Raw genomic sequence first — 26,178 nt, forward strand, 5'->3', positions numbered from 1 at the left:
AGGTTTTAGCCGTCGCCCCGCGCGCAGATCAAATGTCGCTCGAGCGGCATTTGGACCGCGCGCGGTGAGGTGAGGGGGACAGCGGAAAGCGGAGGCGATTCGAAAATCGGCCGAAAGTTACATACAATTTATGTATGTTCACTTTGTACTGGTACCTATAATTAATAATATATCAGTTACTTTTCATGATAATATATTATTATTAGATAAAAAGATTAAAATTTTTGAGTGTCCTCTTTTGAACATGGCTTGAACTTTTCATTTTTATATGATTTTTTTCGAATATTGTATAGAAATAAGGCGTTATTTTTGAAATTTTTTTTGTTCATAACTTTTTAACGAAGGACAAGCGATGGCTAAAATCTGTTGGAGGTTACTCAAGGTTATGACCTTGACAACATATGTGCAGCATTAGAGGATGCCTCCTCTATTTTAAATAATTACCAAAAAGGTTATTACTTAGTAGTCTCTGATCACCTATTTCGCGCTGTCCCCCTTTGACCAAAATTTCTACTCTCACAGACAAGCTAAATCGCCAGACCTGAATATATTTGATGTTAACCGGTTATGAATTAGATTTGCTTATTTTTATTTTCGGAAACAGTGTTGTTATAATATTCTAAAAATAAAACTAAATATATCGCGATGTGTTGAAGAAGATCTGATTATTAATTCAATCAGTCAATTTCGAGCTTCTTAAAGCTTCCTTCAACGCCAAATAAATCCGTTGCTGTCTTTGCTTTGCCCGGTCGTAGCGATTCATTGACGCGGTGATTAGCTTCATCCTCTTGGAACCAAGCAATGTGATCTTCTAATTTTTTTATTTGTTTATTATGTAGCTCCTGTACAGGACCAGCTTGACCGCCTGCTTCATTCGGAAGAACTTCCAGCGGTACAAATCTCGCCAGAGTTTCACTTGTAGTATGCATATGAAACTACAATTTGTAGAAACATAGTTTAATGTATATATATATATATATAATTTTAATTCTTTCTACATTAAATTACGTTCCATTTCAAGCATTTTTTTTCCAAGAAGTTAAATAAACATGCTTATTTCTATCAATGTAGCTTAACCTTAATTTTGATTTACTTTATTATTTATCTTTTTCTAGTTCCAATATTTATAAACGAATAAACAATTAATATGTGTCCAATAGAAATTTCATTTTTTTATTTTTTCATTTTTAATTCATAATATTGAAACAATTGAATATAATCTTAATATCTTACCATATCCAAGAGCTGCTTCTTCATAAAAGGTTTCATCATGTTCAAAATGGCATCTACTACCGGTGAAGCATTCATGAAATGCATGCCTCTTAATCTGACAGGTAATCCTTCTTGCAAATAATAGAGAAATTTTTTTAAACCCATAGGGCTCAAACGACCGACATGTCCAAACGAAATGTTTTTCATATCAATTAATAATATATGGCCATCGCAAGTTCCTTCCGTATAGAGCCATAGATCGAGCACCATATTAAATAATTTCATTACATCATTGTAAACAAAATGTGACGGTTCGTTATTTAGGAGTCTTCCATAAAGGATTTTATAACCTTCTCTAGTAGTCCCTTCCAAAATTTGGTCTGTTCTGTCGATAATAAGGTCAAATCTACTTTATACATGACATTTCTTTAAAAAAGAGAAATATTGCTGCATCCCTTGTCATCTATAAGGGATGTAACAAAAATAACAAATTAAGTAAAGATAAAGAAAAATATTGTAAACATACTTACACCGTTTCAGCTGCTTTTTTGAACTCTTTGTTATTAATAGGATCTCGATTAGAGAAAAACTCAGGTACATGAGTCCTAACTGTAAAATAGGTGTCGATAGTAGTTTTCGTCGGTTCGAGTCGGTAATAATTACTATGCAAAAATAATGCTAATTCGCTGTCTGATATTTTAGGCAGATGAGGTTGTTTTTCGCACCATTCTCTCAACATTTGTATATCTGACTCTTTTAACTCGGGATTCTTCTTCAATTCTTCCTCAAACGATACTTTTATTGAAGCCATTGTTCACTTCAAATTTAAACTCCTATGAAGATAAAAAGACCTTAAAACACACACACACACACACACACACACATTAATATTATCTTAACAAAATCCATTAATTACATTATCATACCATCATCGTACCAAAGCTGAAAGTATCACGTTAAACGTAACAAAAAATTATTTAAATGCTTATTATTAATATTCGGTTGGCAAATAAGTTTATTTGATTTAGATAGCTTAAACTTATATATAAAATATTTTTGTTAAAAATAAAATAAATTTAAATTGAAAAATAGAATTTTAAAGCTTGAAATCTCTATTTTCAGAAGATTTCTATAATTTTTGAGTTTATATGAATTATCATAATTTTTATATATGTATAGGAAACTACAAAAAAACTTGGAAAAAAGAGAAATTATTCTTCTCATCTTGTGGGTCTATCACATACCAAAAGAATTTACGAAAATTTTTTACTAAAACTTTTCTTTATATTAAATGACATAATTACCACTTTTTTAAATAATAAAATAAATAAAATTATTTTATTTAAAAGATCAAACAATCTTATTTGTTAATCCAGCACTTTGCAAATTGTGTAGCTTGTTTTGTATGAAATACAATTGCCACAGATAATGAAAGATAGTTATAATATAAAGTAGAATAATTAATAAATTATATTAATATACTCGTATATTATAAGCGTGCTCTATCACACTGTAACATAGACTATATCTATTATTTATAATGTATTACAATGAATTCCATATACCTTGAATATACGTGGCTATCTGTGTAAAAAGATGTCGTTTGATAACTCAATTCGATGTCTTGAAGAATACTGATTGAGCATGCTCATATAATATACTTTTTAAGCTAACCGACAACGAAACGGCAATATAGTGTATTGCGTGACAACCGAGTACGTTTTAATGCACATAACGTCTCATTTTCGTGATGAATAGGAAATGTACGCTGAAATTATATTTTATACACACACTACACAGTTTTCGCAATCAGCAAAAATGAGCTAAACATGCAATCCAGCAACGAATGTTGGATATACGGTTTTATTACAAGCATTTCTCAATATTACGCGTAACAAAAATTATATACTACACATAGATACACATAAATAAATAAAAAAGAATCTAATGTACTTACTACTAATGTAAAATAAACAAATTGTAAGAAAGTTGTCTATTGTTATAATCTCAATTACTATAGCAATGTATATTAGAAGTAATATTTTTTGTTACATAAATATATAATCAGTTGTCAAATACTTACAAAAATTTTCCACATTTACCGAACATTAAAAAATATGGATTAAAACAATATAATACATATAAATATGGAATTTTTGAAATATTGATTTTACACAGATAAATATACTATACGAATCCACATTTAGTGATTATTTTATACTCTATTAGACGTGACTATACACATTTTTTAAAACATTTGTACAAAAGAAGAGTCACATTTTCACGAATCTGTTAGACTTGTTAAAGTGACTATAAGAAAATGAATGCCATGTGAAAATAGTATTTATTATTAGCGTGCAGAAAATTATATTACGCTAATAAGTAATAAGACATACTGAAAAGAGTTCAGATATAGTTATCAAATGTTGAGTGAAATAATTTTAATGAAATGTTTAGCTAATGAGGGAAAATTGGAGAATTAATTATGCGCACTTAAATGGAATTCACTACTGTCATGCCTGTGATGTGAATTTTGAAGTTAAAATCAATTATGTAAATACTCAAATAAGTACAAATTATAAACATTTTTCTATCAATATGAATTCTCAAATTAAACAATATTTTGTTTGATAATGTTGTATTTGGCAAAAAAACAGAGTAGTGTTAAATTAAAAAGCTAAAAGTTAAGTTAAAAAAAGTTAATTAATTTTAACTTAACTTAGTTACATTTTAGAATCTTAACTTTTTAACTTTATTCAGTTACATTTTATTGGTAACTATTAATTTTTTATTTAATTTTTTTGAAGTCTCAGACAATGCAAGGTGATATCAATCATGTTTAAAAACCTAGATGATGTTATCCTTATAATTTATTTAATTTTAATGACATGTATCATTTATATAAAAGATTTGATATTAATAGTCGACGCCAAGTTAAATTCTATTCTACCAAATAATTCTACACCAAATGAAAAAGTAATATCCAAGTGGTACTATTTTACTAAATTAAAAAATGAAATCTCAAGTATTATTATTTTTAAAAATGCAAGTGGAACTATCTTTACCAAATTAGAAAGTAAAATCAAGTGGTATTATTTCTACCAATGTAATTTAATTTTTATTTTGGTCAAGCTATAATTCTTCATCTTTTTCTAATTCAAAAAATTTTAATTCTTAGAAAAAGATATGAAGAGTTCATTGAAATCGAGATTAAAATTAATCTACATTGATAGAAATGAGCATAAGCGGAACACCTTATATTTTATGTAAAGTATTCCGTTTATGCTCGTTTTTATCAATGTAGATTAATTTTAAAATCTTATAATATTATAAGACAACACCGAAAAATTGTATTCTAGATTTCAGTATATCCGACTAAATTACAGAATGTTTTCTACTAAAATAAGCGCCAAGTATATATATTATAAAAATTAGAGGATTTTCCTCTAATATAACAAAAAAAAAAAAGATATTCTAATTATTTTAAATATTCTCTCCTTTATTGTGGAGTAGAATATATTTCAATCTTTACACAAACACGCACGCACGCACATGCATGTATGTATGTATGTATGTATATGAATCTATTTATATATAATTCTGTGTATTTTTAATTTTCTAAATTCTAAATGTTTTAGAATATTCGATTAGAGAACAGCTTTAAACAGAGGTATATTAAGTTTAATTTAAACGGAATTATTCTCAAATACAGAATACGATTTTTTCGGTGAAAGAGATATATAAGTTCTTTGAATAAAAGTTAAGTATAAGACTCAATTTCAAAAAGATAATTATGTAATTGGAAAGGACTAGTAAGAATCTGATAATTAGAAACACTTTCATAAATATTCAATGATCAGTTATCACCGATTTAGAAGAAGTGTTCCAACGTATATGATTACGATGTTCTGCAATACGTGTTTTTCAATTGTCTTCCTGTCTATCCTATGAATGTTGCGTCACAATCGTTGCAATTAATTTTGTAAACCACATTAGATTTACAATATGGAATTAATGGATCTTTGTGTATCTTGATGTATTTACGCAAATACATCGTAAAATAAATTATACATAAATACAATCAAGATACACAAAGATCCTTTAACTCCAAATTGTAAATCTAATGTGGTTTACAAAATTAATTGCAACGATTGTGACGCAATATACATAGGACAGACAAGAAGGCAATTGAAAACACGTATTGCAGAACATCGTAATCATATACGTTGGAACACTTCTTCTAAATTGGTGATAACTGATCATTTATGAAAGTGTTTCTAATTATCAGACTCTTACTAGTCCTTTCTAATTATATAAGTTATTTGAATTTTGTATATTGTATAGTTTACGTTTCTTTCGTAACATTTTAAAAACTAGTTGCTCTTGGTTGCCTTGGATCTTATTACATACTACAGCAAGATCCTCTAGACTATGGCGGGTATTCATAGTCGGTTCGTATTTCAAGAATGTCTTAAGTGATGTCTTAAGATGCTAAAGCGGCCCTCTGGTCGGTATTCATAGTCAGTTCTTATATTCAAGACCGTCTTAAGTTCAGTCTTGAAGAGTTACGAACCAATCAGAGGGCCGCTTTAGCATCTTAAGACATTACTTAAGACAGTCTTCAAATAAGAACTGACTATGAATACCGGCCTCTGATTGGTTCGGAACTCCTCAAGACTGAACTTAAGACGGTCTTGAATATAAGAACTGACTATGAATACCGGCCTAATCTAGACAAATAAATAATCGCTCGTGCTTCATTTTTATTTTTTGTTTTTTGCTCGCTTGAGTGATATTACGAATAGATACCTCTAACATACAAAACATCGCAAAATTTCAGTCACGTTCCTTTTAAAAAATTTCAATTTCTTTTAATAAAAAGAAGTATCAAAATCATGTATTATTTGCTAACATGTCTTTTAGTCTTCAACACTAAAGTCACTAAAATTGTTTAGTGTAATAGAATTGATATTACTATTCTGTTATAGTGACATAATTTCATCAATAATTCTTACGATATTCTGTAATACAGCATATATTATAATGATAGAAGAATTACTAATAATTACGATATTTTTTTATTATAAGCTGAAGCTATAGGTATCGGATAATTCGGAGACTCAGCAAACACTGCTCTAACCGATTTTCTATTGTACACGAGATTAATTTGTATTATATAAATGTCAATTTTAATAGATTGGCGTGCGAAAAATTATGCGTCATGATAAGCATAATTTCTATGAGCATTATATAATTGCAACACACATATATACGCACCAAGGTTTCAGTAGCGCTTCTTTGTAATACGAAGAACGCTTAATTAAAAAATCGACATGAAAAAATTAATTTGTTTATATATGTAATAAGTCATTAAAATCGCCCAACTAATTTACAAAGGAAGATCAATAAGAAATCTGAAATTTTATACATATCCTACAATATATGTATACATATAGGATCGTATTGAAAATGCGTTCTTATCGATAAAAGCACGCTTTATCTCTGAAATTTTATAGTATGCGTAACATATAAAACATATAGCACGTAGCGCGTTAATACCGTTATAAGCGCGTTTTGAATACGGGTCACAGAATAAAGAAACTTTCACTCTCACAAAACAATTTCTTATACGTTAAAAACTAAAAATTTATTTTTAAAAATTATCTACGACTAAGTTTAACCTTTTGATTAATTTCTTTCTACAGATTTACATGACGAATAATCTATACGTATAAATAAGGATATAGATTTTACGATATAATGTATATATTTGTAAAATTTCTTTTTTAATATAATGGAATAAGAATTGTTTATTAATTTACACCATTATTTTTACTATTCAATTTAACATTAAAAATAACATAAAAATACATTTTTTATTTTTTTGTAAAAAAAATTATTGGTAGTTGATTTTTGCGTTAATACCCACTCTTAATTAAAAATTAAAAGATAAAAGAACGAACAAGTATAATAAGGATATATACATGTAACAAATGATAATCTTTCATTTAAGTTAACAATTATTTGTGGAATTTATTAAAATAAGTTCTCGAACTTATTTGTACAAATTGTATTTTACAAGGTAATATGATTATTAAGATAATTTGATAATTGAATTATATTATACAAATCTTCTTTTGTATCGTATTAATATATTACATATTTTAATATGATATATATATAATTTCTAAACGAATAAAAGAACTACTAAATAAAAATATATGATGCTTTTGTACTATTTTGTATTTGTTGAAAGAAAAGAAGAGAGAGGAAAAAGAATAAAAAGGAGAAAGTGAGAGAGAGAGAGAGAGAGAGAGAGAGAAGGGAGAGAGAGCGAATGTATAGAAGATTATTAAAATTTTTCTGAAAAAATTTAAGTTTAAGTTGATTAATCTAGCTCCAACTTTTTAAAACTACCGTCTACGCCAAATAAGTTTTCTGTACTTTCACATTTGCCAACTCGCAAAGATTCGTTCACTCGTCTATAAACTTCATCATACTGAAACCAATCACGAAATTCCTCCAGTAATTTAATGTGTTTAGTAGCTAGTTCTTCAATAGGTCCTGCTTTTCCACCATACTCGTTTGGTAAAGCTTCAATAGGTAGAAATTTCTTCACAGTCTCCATACTCGAATGAAAATGCAACTAAAATAATAAATGTCTATTCACATCTCATATATATATATATATTTCATATATATTTTTAAAAAGAAAGACTTTAATATATGTATGACATATGTGTATGACATATGTCTTTTACAAGACTTACAAGATCCATTAGTTCTTTCTTCAAAAATGGCTTTATCAGATTCAGTAGCGTATCTACTATAGGTATAGTGTTCAGTATGTGAAAAGCCTTTAATCGAACTGGAGCAGCTTCTTGTACGTAAAATAAAACTTTTTTTAATCCCATTAAGTTAATACTAGCGATATGACTAAAAGACAGGCCGGTTGCATCCAAAATAATAACCAATCCCTCGTTGGTACCTTCCAACACAGTTTGTACTTCGCATGTCATAAGCAAATATTTCATACATTCGTAATAGTCGAATTTATTTGGATTCGAATCGAGAAATTTGTTAAATGTCATTACATATCCTTCCTTGGTTTTTCGCTCTAATGGCACGGCTGCCCTTATTGAAAGAATTTTTTTCCAATATTCTGATATAAACTTTAATGAGATACTTAGTTTTAATAAATTTAATTTTAATAATTTGGCAAATTAACTTACATGATAGAGAAAGCTTTTCGCAATTCTTTCCATGCAATTGGATCTCTATTAGAGAACACTTCCGGCAAAAGTGTCCTTATGGTATAGAAATTGTCTATCGTCTTCTTAGTCGGTTCTATGCGGTAATAGTTGCTGTGCAAAAATAAAATGAGATATAACATTTCGACTCGTGGCAGATGAGGTTGCTTTTCCATCCAATTCTTCAAAATTTGCAGATCTGACATTTTGAGTTGCGGATTCTGTTTGCACTGTTCTTCTATACTGACATATCGAATTGGTAGTGACATCGTTTCTCTGATCGGCCTATAAATTTGTCATCGTTTATAATTCTTTCTGAAAAATACTCGCTTCGAAAAAGAAATATATACAATCGTACAAAGAAGCGAAAGAAATATACACATATATGATCATAAAAAAACATCTACTTTGTAATTAATTAAAAAATATTACTAATAAATAATAAAACCGATTATATATAATCGATAACATTATTTTAAACTGTGTTTTAGTAGGTCCGATCAGTAGTTAATCAGTAGTACTTAATCATATCTTTACTTATTAGAAAAATGTCTACGAGTTAGCTGATAGAGCAATATGCTGATATATTAATGTATTATATAACCGCGGCGCTTGGCTTAGCGCTGAGACACTACCGTGTCTCCAGATGTGAGAATAATCTGTAAAAGCTATAAAATTGAATCTATCATAAAGTAATTATCGCAAGTATTATTTTTTAATAATTATAATAGATATACAAGAATAAACTCCTTGAAAATTTTAATTATTTTTTTCTATAATTATATAACGTTATATGACATCGTATATGTCACATCATGGTGAAAGGATACATATGGTACATCCTTTCACCATGTCACATATATAACAGATTAATGTAGATAATAAGAGCACATGCATGTGTTTGTGCGTGCGTGTATACGTATGTTATATACATATATATTAATTTGTGTATACATTTAAAAATAATAGATTCGTCGAAAACGTGGTAAAATGACAGAAATATATATTATTTAATTGACAAACGGCGTAACCTTTTATCAATTTATGAAGTTATCACTCGAACATGGGGGGTACTTGGAAAATTAAAAACCTTTTAGCATTTCATATATAGCTTAATTCCATATTTATACGCTTCTTCCTTCTTCCTCTAGACACATATTTGAATTCAAAAACACAATAATATGTATAAATAAAATTAATAATAGAATTATTAATTGTATGAGCAAAAACGTGATTATTTATTAAAATTACTTATTTTTTTACATATTATTTCAACGATATTATACCGAGAGTCGTTTTTTATTTATATAAATTCAAACAGTGCACTTTCCATAATTACCATAATACATTTAATTCACAATTTACGGAAGTTGAAATAATATATTTAGTTAGAAAAAATAAATTATATTAATTAACCTTGAACAGTTGTTGTTTAATCGATTATTCACTGGTGAATCTCTGTCCTACAAACACAGCACAGAATATAGCTACTACACACGCGATAAGTCAATTATATACTGATTTCTAAAAGAGAATGTCCGAGTGTTTCAAGTGTTCGACGCGCCGAGAACGATTACTTTCATATTGCGCTCCACGAAGACCAAAATATTCTACTCTGTAGTCAGAATCGCGCTATGAACATCATGATTCAAAATATTACAAGTTGAGTATTATTAGCTAAATAACAAAAAAGATATTGCAATACATAATCACTTGAACATTTATACTATTATTAATTGCATTTCTTGGAGATACCGCAATTATATTGTGTTATATAAACCTTAACACCTTAAGACATTTTCCATATCCAGCAAATATATATTTATCTGACTGATGTCCATTCAGACCGCATGTACCGATGGTACATTATATGTGACAACTACATTCAAAATATTACAGACAACCTAAAAGAAAGTTAAGCATGTAGGCCATTAGTAGTAGACACGAAATGTATTAATAGAAATAATACATTACATTTTATGATACATTTCATATTTTCTACGTTAATTTCTTTTAGTTTTCTGGTATACTGAATTAAATTGCAATCAAATCGCGTCTAATAATTGTGTTTATTATTAAGATTTGTAATGATAAAAAACACAATTAAAATAAACTTCTCAATTTTTCATAACACACACACACACACATCGCACTTGATAGATCGTGTATCGTAAAATTCTAGTGTCAATTAAAATGTCAAAGTTCAAGACTTCCAATAAAACAAGTTTCGTTATATATGTAATTAAAAAAAAATTATGGACGTAATAGAAATGACTTTGCAATTTTATAATTACTTCCAGATGTTAGTGATTTTTATTTACTTAATATTTGACATAATATTTAAAGATTTAAATTATACTTGGAATTAAGACACATATTATAAAATGTTAAATATTAGTTAATATAAAGATTAATACTAGAGATGCAGCAGATATCCAGACAATATCCGGTAATCGGTATTATTGGGTACTTTTTTACTATTCAGTCGGATAGATGGATATCATTATAATATATTCGGATTTCAATAAAATTTGATATCTGCAGACGCGGAAATGACTCGTGCTCTTTTTTACGTGAGTCAGCGAGTTACAAACAATAAAGATTATTAGCTCTCAATAACGGCTGAACCGAGTTGTTCTACATACTCTCAATCGATAGCCACCGCTCAGATTGTATTATAAAAGTGCTTTTATTTTTTTCTACATGCTCTGTGAACGGAGACATCGCGATGCAAAATCCAAAATGTATAAATTTAAAACAGATTTTCAGATACGTCACCTCAGATTTCGTTTTTACTTTCAGATGGCACATTGACACAAATCATACTTACTCTAATCTACGTAGAGTTCTATAATTGGAAGTTTATAGTTATATTCTTGTTATATTTTTTTTACTGCGTTAACTAAAGATGTTTTACTGCGTCAATTAATATTTGTATGTACATCTGAGGATGGCTCGAATATGCAGCCGAAACGTTATGGTTTTGACTTTTGATTGCGTGCGCATTTATAGTGTGAATTTTAGTTTATTTTTATTTTATTTTAATTTGTAATATATTAAATGGTTTATTAGATCACACATATAATATTGACTCTTAATTGCCTTTTTATTTCATTGACAATTTTTTGGAAGTTTATAGTTTTAGAGTTATATAATTGAAACTAATATTAACATATGTATTAATACATTAATACATGATTATCACTAGTACCTAACAATTCTTATAGACTCATAAAGTGCATTTATACCTAACTTAACGTACTGTGTATGTACAACGTAATTTTTGGCTATTCCACTTGTTTTGGCTATTGCAAATGATGGCAACCAATCAAAAACCATTACCTCGGTGGTATAACTCTTACTCTTTTCCAAACTTATTCTAAACCTACTTTTCAAACTATCAAAATAGTAATTATATATACATATATATATATATATATATATTTCAAATAATAATAACTATTCCAAACCTATTCCACAAACTTACTTTCCAAACTATCAAAATATTCATTTAAAAAAAAAATATGTGAAATCTTTAAATTGCGCCAATTATAAACAGAAAATACATTTTGTTGAAACATTAATGTTATATAACTACTTTTAATAATAAAATCCAGATGGTCCTACCTAAATGTGTGCACACAATATATTTTTTAAACCTAATTTTAATTTTTCATAGGAACAAATATATTTAGTTTTTAGAAAATTATTATCAATTGCCAATGAATGAACTATAATGAAATTTTGGGTAAAATTGCTTACATTATTAATTCTATTGTTATAAATAAATTTAATTTTTACTTACTTCTTACAATCATAGATATATAAAAATGATATATTTAGATAAATACTGTGTATAATCAAAACACACCTAAGCAATATTTTATATGTTTACGTCTTCGCTATAAAAATTAAACAAATTAATCTATATCTAATTTTTTAAAACTTCCTTCGACTCCAAACATGTCTATCGTCTTGCTTTTATTTATTCTTAATGCTTCATTTACACGACTCGTGACTTCGTCTTGTAGAAACCATTCACGATGATTCTCTAGTTTTTGTAATTGCTCTTCCTGTTGTTCACTCCATGGTCTAGTTTTCCCGTCTAAACCTACATCGCATGGAAATGCTTCCAATGGTATAAATTTTCCTAGAGAGTCTTTCGGACTAGTATGAATGTGTAACTGAAAACATGTCGAAAATATATTATGTAAGATATATCATTCATATGTATATTATGAAAAAAAATTTACTAAATTTTAATAAATATTTATATGAATAGTCCCCTAGCGGAATATTTAATAAATGTAAACATATTAGATATGAGAATTGATTTGATTGGGTATGTTAAGTTAGCACCCACCCCAACTATAGTACTCAGGAGTTCTGATTAGAGTTCCCACTTCCTTTTAACGAGACGAAGAGTTCCCTATAGTTAATAACAAGAGTTCCGCTCAATAAACATTTTTTTTACATTTTTTAAAAATGGAGTGCTAACTTTTTATCAAATTTCGAGGTGGAATAGTTCTGAGCGGCTTAATAGCTTCAATTTGCGATTGCATAGAGTTCTTGATATGTAAAAAAAATTTTCGAATATTAAAAAAAAATTAAGTATTCACAAAATAGTTCTGTTAAGCTAATCAGAACTATGCGACCTTGAATTTCGTTAAAAAGTTAGCACCCCATTTTTAAAAAATTATTAAAAAATGATTATTAAGCGCATATGTCATTAAAAATCATAGAGAACTCTTCGTATCGTCAAAAAGAAGCAGGAATTATCATCAGAACTATTGTATCTAAAAATTAATTTTTCAAAAATTTTTAATTTTTTTTTATCATTCGAAAATTTTTTTTACATATCAGGAACTCTAGGCAATCGCAAATTGAAGCTATTAAGCCGCTCAGAACTATTCCACCTCGAAATTCGATAAAAAGTTAGCACCCCATTTTTAAAAAATGTAAAAAAAATGTTCATTGAGCGAAACTCTTGTTATTAACTATAGGGAACTCTTCGTCTCGTCAAAAGGAAGTGGGAACTCTAATCAGAACTCCTGAGTACTATAATTGGGGTGCTAACTTAACATACCCGATTTGATTTAACTATCATTTCTTCCATTTATCTAAATATTTACCGTAAATATTCCGCTAGGACTATATTCAAAGAACTATTTATTAAAACTTAATAAATTTTTCGTCAGTGTACTAAAAATATTTTAAGTGTGAAATAATAACTCAATCTCTGCAATTCACCGGCTAGCGTAAAGTAACACGGCAGTGTCGCCGCCTTAGTACCGATACACTACCGTATCTCTAGATTGTATGTTGAATTTATTTTTCTTACGATTAAAAAAAGGATTATCGTTATTTATTTTATTATTTAATTTGCAATTTTAATTTTAATATGAAATTTTTTATAATTAAGTTTTAACTTAATATAATTTAAAACGACTAAGAGGAGAGCAATAAGATGTTTAAATAAGTAAATTCATTTTTAACAATTTAATAAAATTATATACACGTATGTATGTATGTATAAAACTGACACAAAAAAAAATTTTTTTTAATCGGTTTCTCAGCTCAAAAAAGTTTCCATTTTATACAAAAAAAAAAACACCTCTAAATTTTTATTTTTAGAAACATTAAGATTTAGAAGTCGTTAGTAAACGATTTTTAAATTATGTATGAAAATATTACATGTATTTTTATATTTAATATTTATATGATATTTAATTAATTTACACATAATATCTTTATATTTAATATAAAATATTTTTATTGTTTTTACCACATCCATTAACTCCTTCTTCATAAACGGTTTCATCATCGATAAAATGATATCCATTACTGCATTGGTGTTAATAAAGTGCAAACCTTTAAGTCTGACTGGCATAGCTTCTTGTAAATAATAAAGATATTTCTTAATCCCCATTGGACTAAGACGGCCAGCATGAGCAAAAGTAACACCCGTCATGTCTATAACAATTACATGGCCTTTGGCGGTCCCTTCGGTGTACAACCACAAGTCGACTACCATAGAAAAGTATTTCATGACATCATTATAAACAAAACGTGATGGTTCATAATCTATCAATCTCGTATAAACAATTTTATAGCCTTCCTTCGTTAACATTGATAATGTCATCTGCGCCCTTTTTAAAAGAAAACATTGTTTAACATATAATTAGATGATTAGACTACTTGGATGTTTTAGACAAATAAAAATAAAAAATTTACCTCAGTAAAGAGTACGTAAGAATTAAAATTTTTTTTCTTGAATAAAGGAAGAACAAATATAGTATCAAACAATTAATCTTTAATTACATAATACCGAACATAATTTCAAAAATTAATCCTTTGTTCAAGAAAAAAAATTTCTACTCTTACGTGCCCTTCACTAATGTAAACTTTTGTTTAATATCAAGAGTCCTTTATATTTTTATAACAAATACAAATAAAGATACGTTTAAATATAAGACTTTATATATACTTGATATATATGAAAATTATATCAGAACCCATTAAATTGTTAGCATTATTTATTGTTAAAATATAATGAATGTATGGATATATTTTAAATATTTAATATACTTACGTAACTTTAAATATCTCTCGCAATTGCTTCGTTCCAAGTGGATCTCTGTTAGAAAAAAATTCTGGCATGTGAGTCCTGGAAGTGTAATATTCTTCGATAGTATTCTTAGCAGCCTCGATACGATAGTAATTACTATGCAAGAATAATACATATTCAATATCTAAAATTTTTGGAAGATGCGATTGTTTCATGGACCAATCCTTTAAGATTTGTATATCGGTATCTTTCAATTCAGGATTTTTCTTCTTTTCCTCATCATAGGAAATCCTTTTAATCAGTGACATAGTAGAGATTTGTACAATCTTTTACTATAATATAAAAAACATATTTTTAACATTTATTAAAAGTGATTTATCTAAATTATCTAAAATATTGCTTGTTTTATATAAGAAAGTTATGTTTTTTTAACAAAAATGAAAAAATTGAAATTACTAATATCACATCGCTGTTTAATATTAAAATTGTAATAGTGTCTTTAATTAATAGTTAAGTTATGTGGTAAAAATTAAATTAGAAATTTATGACAAATAGATATTAAAATGATTGTGTTATAATAAGACAGAAAAATTACTTTTGAGATACACTCAAACGAGAAAGAAACTTGCGCGCTTGGCTGATTATCAACTAGAAATCTAGAATCAACTAGACAATCGGTTATTACTTACCGCCTTTTCAAGGTACTACTACATGCAACTATACGAACATTTCCACATTTATGACATATGAAGATACATACTACAGATATAATTAAACATGATTACTGTATACACTGCGTACTGTAACTATAAATTAAATTTTTGACAGCTTGACAGAGAAATTATAGGCTGATAACTCATTATTATTGACACAAATTTTTTTTAAATTTTATTATCCTGTATTCATCGTTATGTAATTTCACTATTGTTTTATAAATATATGTATAAAACAAGTTGTAAATATGCATGTATTTATGATTACTGCAATCACGATAATTATAAATGTACCTCATTATTTTTAATAATTACTGTAGAAACAATTATTTTATAATGAAACTGTAATCATTCTCTGATTTATCGAGATCTCGGCCTTCTGCTATTATGCGTATTGCTTCACCTTATTACATCGTGATACCAGCCGTTGATATAATTAAAATCTATCAAGAAACAGTTTTCTTTTTTATCGATTGCTCATATATCCATTTTTTTAGTGTATTCGATTTACTGACTAGATTCTACTCCGAGTCAATGGATGCATTCAGAAGCACGACCGCTCATTGAGCTCTTGTATGTACCTGTTTGGTTTATATTTTTAGATCTAATGAAATATGCCAATCAGATAAAAAAGCTCATTGAGCGCTTAGTGGTGAGCGGTCGTGCTTCTGAATGCATCTAATATCTCTTTTCTTTTTAACTGCATTTCTTGCACGATTTAGCTCTTCCTTTGCAGCTAAATAGAACAGACCGTTGATTCGGAGTCGGGTCAAGTCAGTAAATCGAATACGCTTTTTCTGCTTTACTGCTGTTTTAATGATTCTTTGTTTATATATTCGACACTTTTTTATGGATTTCGGAATGTAGTCTACTCACTGAAAGATTAATTGTTACTTATGAATCCATAAATATAAACTACAATCGCTCAGTGAGTCGGTTGCATTCCGAAATCTATTGAAAAAAAAGTGTTGCAACCTTTTGGTTCCTGACTGTACAAGCGATTGTTATCGTCGTTTGTACATTTAGTTCCTTAAATTGAACTGGCGCTGCGATCGGTAGGTTGACGAATTTGTTTCCAAGAGGAAATTTCAGTGTGCAATTCAGTATTTCAATATGATGACTTTATTTCGTTATTGATCTTAAGTTTAGTACAATTTGGTGTTCTTTCTATACGTACATTTGTGTAACAACGATCAAATATTCAACAGAAATTAATGTACTATGAACCGATTGGATGATCCGCCAGGGCTCATGAAAGGCAGAAAACCATCTTTTATTGGAATGAACGGTACACTATTCTAATTGTGTTTAGCAATTCTATTCTAACCTATCTTTTTAAAATTATACAGCTGTAGTTTTTAATATATTGCGACTTAAACAAATGTTTAAATATTATTTGAAGTACGTTAAATATTTTTATTTTAACATATTTTTAACTTGAGTTATATAATAACTCTCACCGATTATACATAATAACCAATTTTAAATATGTATCACTATTAATTGATAATTTTTTCATTTGATTTTATTTCGCTTGTATCTTATAGAAATTTATATTAACATAAAATTTTATATTTTAGGGGCTCCGGAGACAGATGATCAACAAAAAGTACGATTTCAGGTTGAGTTAGAATTTGTACAATGTCTTGCCAATCCAAATTATTTAAATTGTAAGTAAGAATAATTTTTGCATTCTTTAGTTTTAAAAGAATTCATTTTATTTCTGATAAACATATTTTTAGTTTTAGCACAGCGCGGCTACTTCAAAGATGCAACATTTATTAATTACCTCAAATATCTATTGTACTGGAAAGAACCAGAGTATGCAAAGTATTTAAAGTATCCTATGTGTTTGTATTTCTTGGATTTATTACAGTATGAGCACTTTAGAAGAGAAGTTGTGAATTCTCAGTGTACAAAATTTATTGATGATCAGCAGATTCTGCTATGGCAGCATTACACAAGACGTCGGACAAGACTTTTACAAACAGCTGCTGAACAAACACAGCATACTAATTCTCAAAACAATGGTATTGTTCAACCTAAAGTTCCCTAAAGTTATAATTTTATATTGATCCTTTATATTTATCCCTATATATTGCAGCTTCTACATTTGATGTTGTTTCCAACATAAGTAATGTTTTTACAGAAATTAATTCATAGATTGTTACTTGACTGTGATAATTCACAACTTCTCACATTTTTATATTGAATCATAATCTTTTCACATGTATAAATATGAGAATATATTATTTATTAAAGAAATCAAAAAAATTTTGCGTCAAGAGACAATTAATTTTTTTCTTAATCAGTCTTACTACATTACAATTGTTATATGTAGGTATATCTAAATGTACTTAATAATAGTATTACATCTTTATATATGTACCGTGAGAATACATTCTTTGTGGTCAGCATACTGAATCAGTTTAAAATTAATAAAAATTGATTTATTTATCTCTGATTTATCTGAATTTTCTCGGATAACTAATATTTGATAAATATGAGTGTGTTTGGATCTCTGGGTGCTCCCTGGATGCCATATTATCCTTGTTTAACGTTTAATAAACAAAGATGGAGTGATATCTAATTGGGTCTCTGATAGAAATCTGAACATAGCTCAAAAATTATGAGAATTTCGTATGAATATGATTGGCTTGACAATTGTTGTTTCCTAGAAGCCCTTAATGTTTATTAAATGTTTTTTAAATGAATAGTTTACGTGAGGATCTCGTAAGACTAAAGTGGATCAAAGGTGTCCATTAAATACAATAATTTTAGTACAAAGTTATTTAGTAAATTATTCGGTATTTTTATTTTCCGTAAAATTCACCAAAATTCCATTGCCAGCATCTACCCAATTCTCTGAAAAGAGTTTCTCTCTTAAAATTTGTCTCTCTGTTAAATTTTCTTCCTTCACATCATTTTCTATATTAATATCATCACTCTGGCAATTATTTTCGCCGATTATATTCTCCATATCCGTCACTTGATCAGGTAAAATTTTGTTCAGTGTCTCTGGTAAAATTAGAGCCAATACACCAGAGACGAGGCATAACATTCCAACTATCAGTAACGATATCGAAAGTGATACATGTTTCTAATAAAAAAAAAGTTATTTGCATTTCTAATGACTATATAATTATTGATTAGCTAATTTTTGGCAATTCTTGATTTGCCGGAGAATAGTACAAATTGAAAAATATCACACTTTAAAGAAACTCTCAATATAAAGAGAAAATTTTTTAAACAAGAAAAATGAATACGTACTAATAAAAGTAAATGCAATATACTTAGGCTGCCGATTTTTGCGGACATCACACATAAACCTAAGCATCGACCTCGTATCACTGTTGGAAATATTTCAACAGTATACAAGTAAACAATAAAAAGGGTACTCGTGACAGTTATTTTACCAAACAGCAACATTGTCGTCTTTACAATGTCTGAAATAAAAATAAAAATCATATATGTTCAATGCATAAAAACAAAAACATCTACAATGCTCTAAAGTTTAGTAAAATTTACTAAAACATTATGATTGTAAATGTGTTACAACAAAAAAAGTTTTATTTCTTTTATCTTATATTATGTACCGGTCCACGGTGCATTAGCGGTGATTAAAATAAAGAAAGCCGCAATTAAAATACAAACAATGCCATTAAGAAATTGATATGTGCATATTGGCAGTCGTCTACCGTATTTAGATAGTACAAAATATACAAATATATTCGTTGCCATTTCGAGAGCTACACTCAGGACGAACGTGATGTGCCTGTTAATTGGAAAAGTCGGTGCTAGATCATCAAGTATGTTGCACGCTATTGTAGACGTCCACCTTAAATGAAATCATAAAGAGAGTCTCATAATTTTTAAAATATTAAAAACTTTATAAATAAATTAATACTAAATAAACTCTCGATAAACAACAATAAAGATAGAATAAAGGGCAAATACGAGAGACGGTTATAATTACATATAATTAACAGAACTTATAACTGAAAAAATTACAATATAAAATTAGAAATTAGACTATAATTCAATAAATTAAATGTGTATACATAACATGTTCCGATTCCTAATTTGAGACTTCATCAGATGCATAGGCAAGAAAGTCCTCATCAAAAGTGCGTCACCAAAATCCGGACAAACCGAATTTCTTTAAACAAAATGTTTTTAATGAAAAATTAAATATTAAAAATCCTTTTATGTAGGGGCATAGTTATTCGATATATCCCCCATTAGCCTAAATGATAGCTTCTATTCTCGGTCTGAAGCGTTCGCACGCATATTGTAATGTAATCCATGCCAACGAATGCTGCCTCCAATAGCGGTCCTTAATGACGTCACATTAGAATGCCGAGAGACTTGTTAGTGACCCTTTCAACTACGCTCCATACGTAGTAGTCCAAAGGATTTAAATCTGGGCTATTGGGAGACCAGAATTACTGGAACCAAAACTTATCGACATTGTCTGAGAGCCAATTTTGAATCAAATGACTCATCTTTAATGTGTACGATTTGTTTCGAAGGTCCTCCTCGGCAATTCGACTCATTATTGGCTCGCTTACACCAATAATCGATGCTAATTTTCGCAACGATTTCCCTGAATCATCCGAAATCAGCGTAATTATATGGTATGTGATTATAACCGTCTCTCGTATTTGCCTTTTATTCTATCTTTATGTTGTAAAACTTTATATTAATTCATTCGAAGAATGAAAATAAACAGAAATGCAAAGTTTATTTTTTTTATATTTTACCATTGATAAATCATTATAGCACCATATTTTCTTATTATTGGCGATTCAATTGTATTTTTGAACGTTGAGTTTATCTTGTTCGCAATTTGATTTGCAACATTATCTTCCGTTTTCTCTTCATTTTTGCTCATTTTTCCTTTTTTTATTCTATGCGATATTACTTCCTCTGTGCCTTTCAGAGAAATCTTTTGATCGCATTTCAATTGTGTAATCATCTTTGACTCTCGATCGTATTTTGAATTGGAAGGCGAATACTGCTTATTAAAATTTTCCGCTGAACTTGACGTCTCTTGGCATAATTCTATGTTGGAAAATTTGTTTTTCAAGTTGATCGAATTGATTTCTGGAGTTCTTCCTAAAATAAATTTTTTAATATTCAAACATTCAATTATATATATACATATATATATAATTGAATTTACTTTGTCAATCATCGAGCGATTAAACATTAATTCTATATATTGAAGAAAAAGCTATGAACAATATCAGCATTTAACCTTTTTCCATATTGTTCAATAACAGTTCAAAGATCGATAAACTTTGTGTAAAAATTTATTGAGCCTTCAATTTGCTGCTGTGTTATTAAAACTTTAGAACATCTTTATTTATGCTACACAATATAGAGAAAGATCAAATACCGATATTGTTCATAGTTTTTTCCAGGGAATGGAAGAGTTAATTTTACAGTTATTTTTTATAACAATGTGGTAACTATGTTGCAATTTTTTATGTCTGTATAATGATAACTAACTGAACGCTTAAGAGGCTAAAATAATTTTAGCCTCTTAAAAAAAATTTCGTTATTGGTAATATAAAAAACCAAGAACATTTAAGGTTACACAAAGTTATCAAAGTATGTCCTTCTAATTATCTTACAATTTTTATAATAAATGTCTTCCCCTATCTCTAATCGTTTTCAAGAAAAATGAACTTTTTATCAGACTCATCCAGTACATATATATGATATATGTATACATACACGCACGCGTACATACGATATGTTTATTATTTGTACCTATAATTCTTTGTTCAGTTTGTTCTGACTTGTTTAACAAATTTATAGTTTCTTCTTCCTGATCTTCGTCAATTCTTGTTTCCTCAAATTTGACGCTGGTGACACGTGACTTTCTCTGCGATTTTATCGGCATCGAGCATGCTTCATGCATAAAAACGTTCTTTGTTCGTAATCCAATACAAAAGTTGTTATATATTGCGATTCTTTCGAGCGCCATATCAGCTTCAGTTGATTTTGCCTTAGCCAGTAGCCATCTCGGCGATTCCGGTATAATCCTGTTATATATGATATAATGTGAAAGAAAAGATGCTTTTACATACATATATTTATTTAATGTTACAAATCACAAATATAATAAGTACAATTTACAATTGTACAATGTACAATTTAACGAGGGTATTAGGAGTTAGCGCTGGAATGAATATTGCGCAATATAATAATATACAAATTTCAGTCAAAATATTAAAACAATGAAAGTTAATAAAACGTTTCTGCTTAAGTTTGAACTATTATATCTTCAGCAATACTTCATTTTACCGCTATAACGTTAAATTATGAGTCGCAAACCATAGTCCAGTATGCATTTTTAGTAGCAACATTGTGAGATATAAAATCTTCAATATTATGTCCAACAGTTACATGGCTGGTGGTAGTAAATTGCAAATCTCAAACGCTGTTGTCTAGAGAGAAAATTATAACGTGTTAGAACATGAATTAAATGTTTATATAAAGTTAGAAAATAATAGTTCAAACTTAAACAGAAAAACGTTCTATTAACTTTCATTGTTTTAATATTTTGACTGAAATATTATTATACTGCGCAATATTCGTTTCAGCGCTAACTTCTAATTGCCTCGTTAAATTGTGCATAGTCTTATTATATGATTTAAAGGAGTCTTAAAAAAAACTTGATTTTTTATTATTAACACATATATACATATAACATTTTAAAGATTTTAAAATATCTCGAAGATTTTTCTGTTTTTTTGTGTTAATTGTGGATTGTTTTCCTATTCCTTTTTTTTTTCCTTACCAAATATACAGCACGGTGATCGCGGTGGGAACAGAAACAGCCAATTGCAAAATTCGCCAATCAGGAATTACGTAACTAAGTACTGCAAGCAGTACGAGACCCATCGACCAGAAAATCTGCATAATCAATGCGACGAAAGTGCGATATCGCGCTGGAAATAGTTCTAGGGATAGAATATATGTAGAATTCTGCAAGCTCTGAACGAATACTCCTTGAAGACTACGTAACACCAGAAACGCAGGATAGCTCTAAAGTTGCAAATTTTACTCTCTTAAATTTAATTTTCTCATCTTTCAATGAAATTTTGTTATTTTTCCAAAAATATTATGTAACGATTGAAGTATCAACTTATGCTATTTTTGCTATCGTGATAAGAGGCTTTTACCTGCACAATATAGAGTGCGACCGCCATTGTGCCTTGCATATAAAGACATATCGCTTGAACCGGAAGTCTACCAATACGATCAATTAAAATTCCGGAGATCCATGCACCCAGAAGAACCCCTATGTAATAAACGATTAGTCCAAGAAAAGATAGATATCGTTTCTCGCATACTAAACCCCATTCGGTGACTACACTGTTCTCCATAAACTCCGTCTCGAAGTGATATTCGCCGAAACAGGACATAAATGCTGGCGCTTCTGGCGATGCAAAAGTTAAATTGGCAACAATCGATGAATTGTCCACAATTTGACAACCATAACTTTTATTCGTTGAATCTTTTATCTATGCAAAACAAATTTGTTTATAATATCAAATTATTGCATTCTAAAGAAGAAATAAGAAACTATTTCTTAAATTTTTATATATTTTTTTCTTAACAATTTATGTTTAGATATGAAACTGGTATAATAATTAAGAACAAAAAATAAGTTCTAAATAGATTTAAAATTTTTGCTACGTACTGTATTAAGAGTTTTATAAGTTCGTGAGGTTGAATGAAAATCTACCAAGAAATATTTAATTAGCAATTTTATGTGAACTGCAAATTGTACATTCACGCAAGAATATTATTAGGCACAAAAATCTGTTTTGATCGAATATAGCCAGTTTCTTCACTTATTTGTATTCAAATTAAAATTCATGTACATAAATTAATCCAAAACAAACCGGAATAAACCCATAAAAATTTATTTATCTAATAATCTGGTCTTTGTATCTTCTTCAAAGTAATTTCCCTCATTTTTTAGAGCGATTTAGAGGTATCACTTCTGCCATGCGGAATTTTTCTAAAATAAAATTGAAACTCGAGAGGCGACTTTTCAGTACAGTTAAGGACATTTAAAATGATTTGAGATAAAGTTTTCTTCGGAAACATGGGGTCACTCTGTAAATGTAGAAGAAAACTATTTTGAAAGAGGTAGAAGTCAGATTAAATATTCAAATTTTATAGACTTTTTTCAATTTTTTTTTTATTGACCTATGTATATACTTCATGTCACTGAATTAAAATAATAGGTTATCTATTGTTAGAATAAAAATTTTTACAATTTCTTTTGAGCTCCTTTTATACTCACATCTTACCTGACAATAAAATTTTGGTGTGTAATTATAAAAAACTGGCAACGCGTGACTCATGGCAACGATGACATAGTTTATTCCGAGTAGCAACACTAACACCATTTGAAAGCAGCCCACTTTAGCTTCCTCCGCATTCATCGTGAATATCTCTCCACATCAACCCTTGATAAGCCAACGACCGAAATTTTCCTTATCAAAAGTGCGACACGAATTGCAGTTTAAAATTTCTTATGATCACATTTATTTATCCCTTTACAAAGATTCAAAATAAACGATTTTAAAAGAAAAGTTAGCCCTCTCGTTTATATTAAATATTCGTCCTATTTTCTATTTGTGACATATTGGAGAAATTAAAGTGTTTTATATAATATATAGCATGTAAAGTTAATAATTTATATCAGAAAAATCATTTAAGAATTATTACTTAAGTTTTGAAAATTTGGGAGTAAGTAATTTACCGAATTATTTGTTTCTATAAAACAGAGCGTCGTCAAACGGAATACGACACGAAGTTCAAACAAAGTGCCATACACGAAGGTAAAGCGTGCACTGACAGACAGAGGATTGGTCAGGAGCCATCTCTCTTGCAGGATGCGAGGCGTGAAGAAGAAAACTGAATGGTGGTTAAATCAGAGGAGGACGAAGAGTACAGTCTATTGTTTCACAATACCTGACGATATGTATGTACATTAATGTATGTAATATATGTATATGAAGTCAAATGATCTTTCTGCCAATAACGATCAATATTTGACGACTGGCTTAACTATTGCTATCCAATGATTTCTTTAACCGTCTCTAGCTATTATTATACTATTTTAAATTGCATAAATTGTACTTAATATAAAATATGATCAAAATAGAGAGAGAGAGAGAGAGAGAGAGAGAGAGAGAGAGAGAGAGAGAGAGAGAGAGAGAAGTGTGAGGGAGAAAGAGCAAGCAAGTAAGGAAAGCGATAACGGATTACTGATTTTTCAATTTCCGAGCTGTGTCAGATGGAAGACATCGGATGATAACGCGTTTGCGATAATTGCAAATGATTGCGCGGTAAATTTCTATTCGCCGATTTACGCGGTCAATTGAAATTGAAGACTCAATAACGTAAAAATGTTATAAGCACGCGCGCACGTGCTAACAATATGAATTTTAGCATGAACCAGTTTCTCAAATAATTATTTATTCTATGGAATGTATATGGAAAATATGCGTTAATTCCGTAATGCAGCATGTACCATATACATATATTCTGAGAGAGAGAGAGAAAGAGAGAGAGGGAGGGAGAGGGGGAGAGAAAAAGTTATTGTTCGAGTCAGATAATGTCCCAGCTGAATCTGGATGCGTTCTTTTAGTCCGTATCGGATTTAGTAGCTGCTGCGCATCGGATTTGCCGGTGTGCGTTTTTTATACGATCACGCAGATACGTAGCCGGCTGCACAGCTAATTCTAATCATTAGCGTATCTACCGCGTATTCATTATCAAAAGAACGAATTACTGCAAGAACTGTTGTATCCGATGCCTAAAAGAACGCAGCCTCTATGAATTCTACAAACGCTTCACTACTGTTTACGTACATAGTAGGTACATACATACCTACATATACGTAGCGTACGTTCAGTCATAATAACAAGACATATCAATGAATATCAACTTCCATTTTTTGTTAAATATATATTGATTGTATCATAATTACACACACTAATATCCTCTACGATTACGTAATGATCTTATCTCTATCTACAATATCTCTTTAGAATAAGTTTGATTAGATGTATCTTTTTTAACAACCATTTACTTCAAAGTTAATTCCATGAAAAAGTATACTTTATAAACGTATATACACATACACACACATGCCCACACATATATAAAATTTAATATTTTTTTATATCCTAAGATAATAGATGACCGAAAATTGCAAATGCAGAATTAAAATTACATTGTAAACGATTCTCGATTGTTGCAAAAAGAGCAAACTTCCTCTTTACGAACGTTTAGTGACTATAACCTATTACAATGTTTTTGTTTTAACAGTTGATTTTGAAAGTGCGTTATACTATAAACAATATTTTGATGCTAACAAGGCGTAAATCATTGCAGCATG

General features: G+C 29.0%; 5 protein-coding genes across 5 annotated transcripts; 1 reads left to right on the top strand and 4 right to left on the bottom strand.

Annotated features, from left to right (window-relative positions):
* Positions 1-342: 342 nt before the first annotated feature.
* Positions 343-2,828, bottom strand: LOC108774237 (alpha-tocopherol transfer protein-like). Its single transcript, XM_018540300.1, has 4 exons — positions 2,778-2,828; positions 1,743-2,045; positions 1,234-1,597; positions 343-935 (listed from the first exon to the last, which is right to left on the bottom strand). The coding sequence occupies exons 2-4, from the start codon at positions 2,021-2,023 to the stop codon at positions 678-680; spliced, it is 903 nt and encodes a 300-aa protein (XP_018395802.1). The 5' UTR covers positions 2,024-2,045; positions 2,778-2,828; the 3' UTR covers positions 343-677.
* Positions 2,829-7,600: 4,772 nt separating this feature from the next.
* On the bottom strand, positions 7,601-9,952 carry LOC108774236 (alpha-tocopherol transfer protein-like). The gene is made up of 4 exons (XM_018540299.1): positions 9,879-9,952; positions 8,445-8,747; positions 7,983-8,346; positions 7,601-7,858 (listed from the first exon to the last, which is right to left on the bottom strand). The coding sequence occupies exons 2-4, from the start codon at positions 8,729-8,731 to the stop codon at positions 7,601-7,603; spliced, it is 909 nt and encodes a 302-aa protein (XP_018395801.1). The 5' UTR covers positions 8,732-8,747; positions 9,879-9,952.
* A 2,430-nt stretch (positions 9,953-12,382) lies between these two features.
* Positions 12,383-15,338, bottom strand: LOC108774238 (alpha-tocopherol transfer protein-like). Its single transcript, XM_018540301.1, has 3 exons — positions 15,055-15,338; positions 14,248-14,611; positions 12,383-12,646 (listed from the first exon to the last, which is right to left on the bottom strand). Exons 1-3 carry the CDS (start codon positions 15,336-15,338, stop codon positions 12,383-12,385), a joined length of 912 nt encoding a protein of 303 aa, XP_018395803.1.
* Positions 15,339-16,799: 1,461 nt separating this feature from the next.
* Positions 16,800-17,929, top strand: MED31 (mediator complex subunit 31). The gene is made up of 3 exons (XM_018540303.1): positions 16,800-17,031; positions 17,324-17,413; positions 17,486-17,929. Exons 1-3 carry the CDS (start codon positions 16,965-16,967, stop codon positions 17,797-17,799), a joined length of 471 nt encoding a protein of 156 aa, XP_018395805.1. The 5' UTR covers positions 16,800-16,964; the 3' UTR covers positions 17,800-17,929.
* A 614-nt stretch (positions 17,930-18,543) lies between these two features.
* LOC108774235 (organic cation transporter protein) lies at positions 18,544-24,268 on the bottom strand. Its single transcript, XM_018540298.1, has 8 exons — positions 24,080-24,268; positions 22,940-23,281; positions 22,555-22,802; positions 21,522-21,796; positions 20,507-20,861; positions 19,340-19,581; positions 19,014-19,189; positions 18,544-18,843 (listed from the first exon to the last, which is right to left on the bottom strand). The coding sequence occupies exons 1-8, from the start codon at positions 24,212-24,214 to the stop codon at positions 18,544-18,546; spliced, it is 2,073 nt and encodes a 690-aa protein (XP_018395800.1). The 5' UTR covers positions 24,215-24,268.
* Positions 24,269-26,178: the final 1,910 nt, after the last annotated feature.

Source organism: Cyphomyrmex costatus, unplaced genomic scaffold, assembly GCF_001594065.2.
Source record: "Cyphomyrmex costatus isolate MS0001 unplaced genomic scaffold, Ccosl1.0 scaffold24, whole genome shotgun sequence".
Taxonomy (NCBI): domain Eukaryota; kingdom Metazoa; phylum Arthropoda; class Insecta; order Hymenoptera; family Formicidae; genus Cyphomyrmex; species Cyphomyrmex costatus.